The sequence below is a fragment of the Tribolium madens genome, unplaced genomic scaffold (genome assembly GCF_015345945.1).
Source record: "Tribolium madens isolate multiple individuals breed KSU strain unplaced genomic scaffold, Tmad_KSU_1.1 Scaffold_51;HRSCAF=159, whole genome shotgun sequence".
In the NCBI taxonomy this organism is placed as follows: Eukaryota; Metazoa; Arthropoda; class Insecta; order Coleoptera; family Tenebrionidae; genus Tribolium; species Tribolium madens.
The window spans coordinates 861-2,302 of record NW_025401019.1 but is presented as its reverse complement, the minus strand read 5'-3'; the positions used below and the strand labels follow the sequence as shown (position 1 = coordinate 2,302).

General features: G+C 37.1%; 1 protein-coding gene across 1 annotated transcript; it reads left to right on the top strand.

Moving 5' to 3' along the window:
- Positions 1-80: 80 nt before the first annotated feature.
- Positions 81-883, top strand: LOC123008370 (the record flags this gene model as incomplete). The annotated part of the gene is made up of 1 exon (XM_044404140.1): positions 81-883. A coding segment is annotated over one exon (803 nt), but the record flags the coding sequence as incomplete, so codon positions are not given.
- Between the last annotated feature and the right edge of the window lie 559 nt (positions 884-1,442).

Sequence of the window (1,442 nt, the reverse complement as noted above, 5' to 3'; positions counted from 1 at the left end):
CATGTGGTCAATGGAGTGGTTCTCCTGCCCGACCATGAGAACCCAACTGTCTTCAATGCCTACACGTGGTTCCCCTACAGTGATGGTAACTGTGGTACCAACTTCAGTCAAATTAAATTAATCGACTCTTGCTCCTTTGGTCGGAGTACCAAAGTCAATTGGTACCCCCCTAAAATCCCCAACCGGTTCAATCAATGTACCATCAAAGTACGTATGGTTCAATGGCCACCATTTGTCATAAACGTACCAAATGGTTCCTGGAGTGGTCCCCCACGTAGTTCTCGTGGTATTGAAATCAGTCTCCTTGACTTGGTCGCCGAATTTGCAAACGTCCGTATGTTCTACCACCATGACCAAGTACCAGATAATTGGGGCAATGTTTATGGTAATGGTACCATCACTGGAAATTTAAAGTATTTGTACCAAGAAATTGACGATATTGCGATTGGTGCTTATGCCATATCCATGAAACGATGTCTTGTTTTCGATGCTGTTTCCTACCATAAACACGAGAAGTTAATATTTTATGTTCCATTTCAAACTCTTAACTCAAAATTGACAAGTTTGGGAGAAATTATGGGTTTTGGAGCGTTGGTACTGACCCTTTTTTTGTACCTTGTGGTTACGACAATGTCATGGTTGGTGAGTCGACATGATTACACCCATTACCAAAAATTTGACACGTGTGCCTTTGAAACGTACCAGATTTTACTAGGTTTGTCGGTTAGTTTGCAACCTAGAAGTACCAAAGTTAGGTTTTTTATCGCCATGTTGATTATTTATAGTTTTTATGTGGTTACAGCCTATCAAACCTTACTGACTAGTACTTTGGCTAATGCTAGTACCAAACAAGAAATTAGTACCATTGAGGATATACTAGATCGTGATTTTGTTATCTATGGTGTATTATCAAGGTTCTTTGAAAGTGATGATAGTGGCAGTACCACAAGTCGTACCAACGCCGCCATTTTGAAAAAATGGAAACACTGTTCAAACATGCGAAAATGTTTCAATTTGGTGGCTTTTAACCGAAATAATGCTGTTTGTGCTCCAAAATCTGTCGCCAAATATATGATAAACCATCTAAAAACATCGAATAATGAACCACTTATTTATTGTTTTAAAAATGCAGCTGTGACATATCCTACTATTATTTTGATGAGAAAAGGATTACAATTTTCTCATAGAATTAAAACTCTAATTGCTCGTATTTTTAGTTCCGGGATTATTCGAAAATGGGAAAAAGAGATTTTTGGAAATGAGGGCGTTGAAGAGGAGGAAACTAGCGACGAACTTGATTTCGACAGTTTGAAATTGGTTTTTTATATTTGGGGGATTGGTTGTCTTACTGCTTTTTTTGCATTTATTTGTGAAATTGTTTATTGTAGATTAGTTGAAAAACATGATTGTTCTAAAAAAATTGAATAAAAAAAACTTTTCAT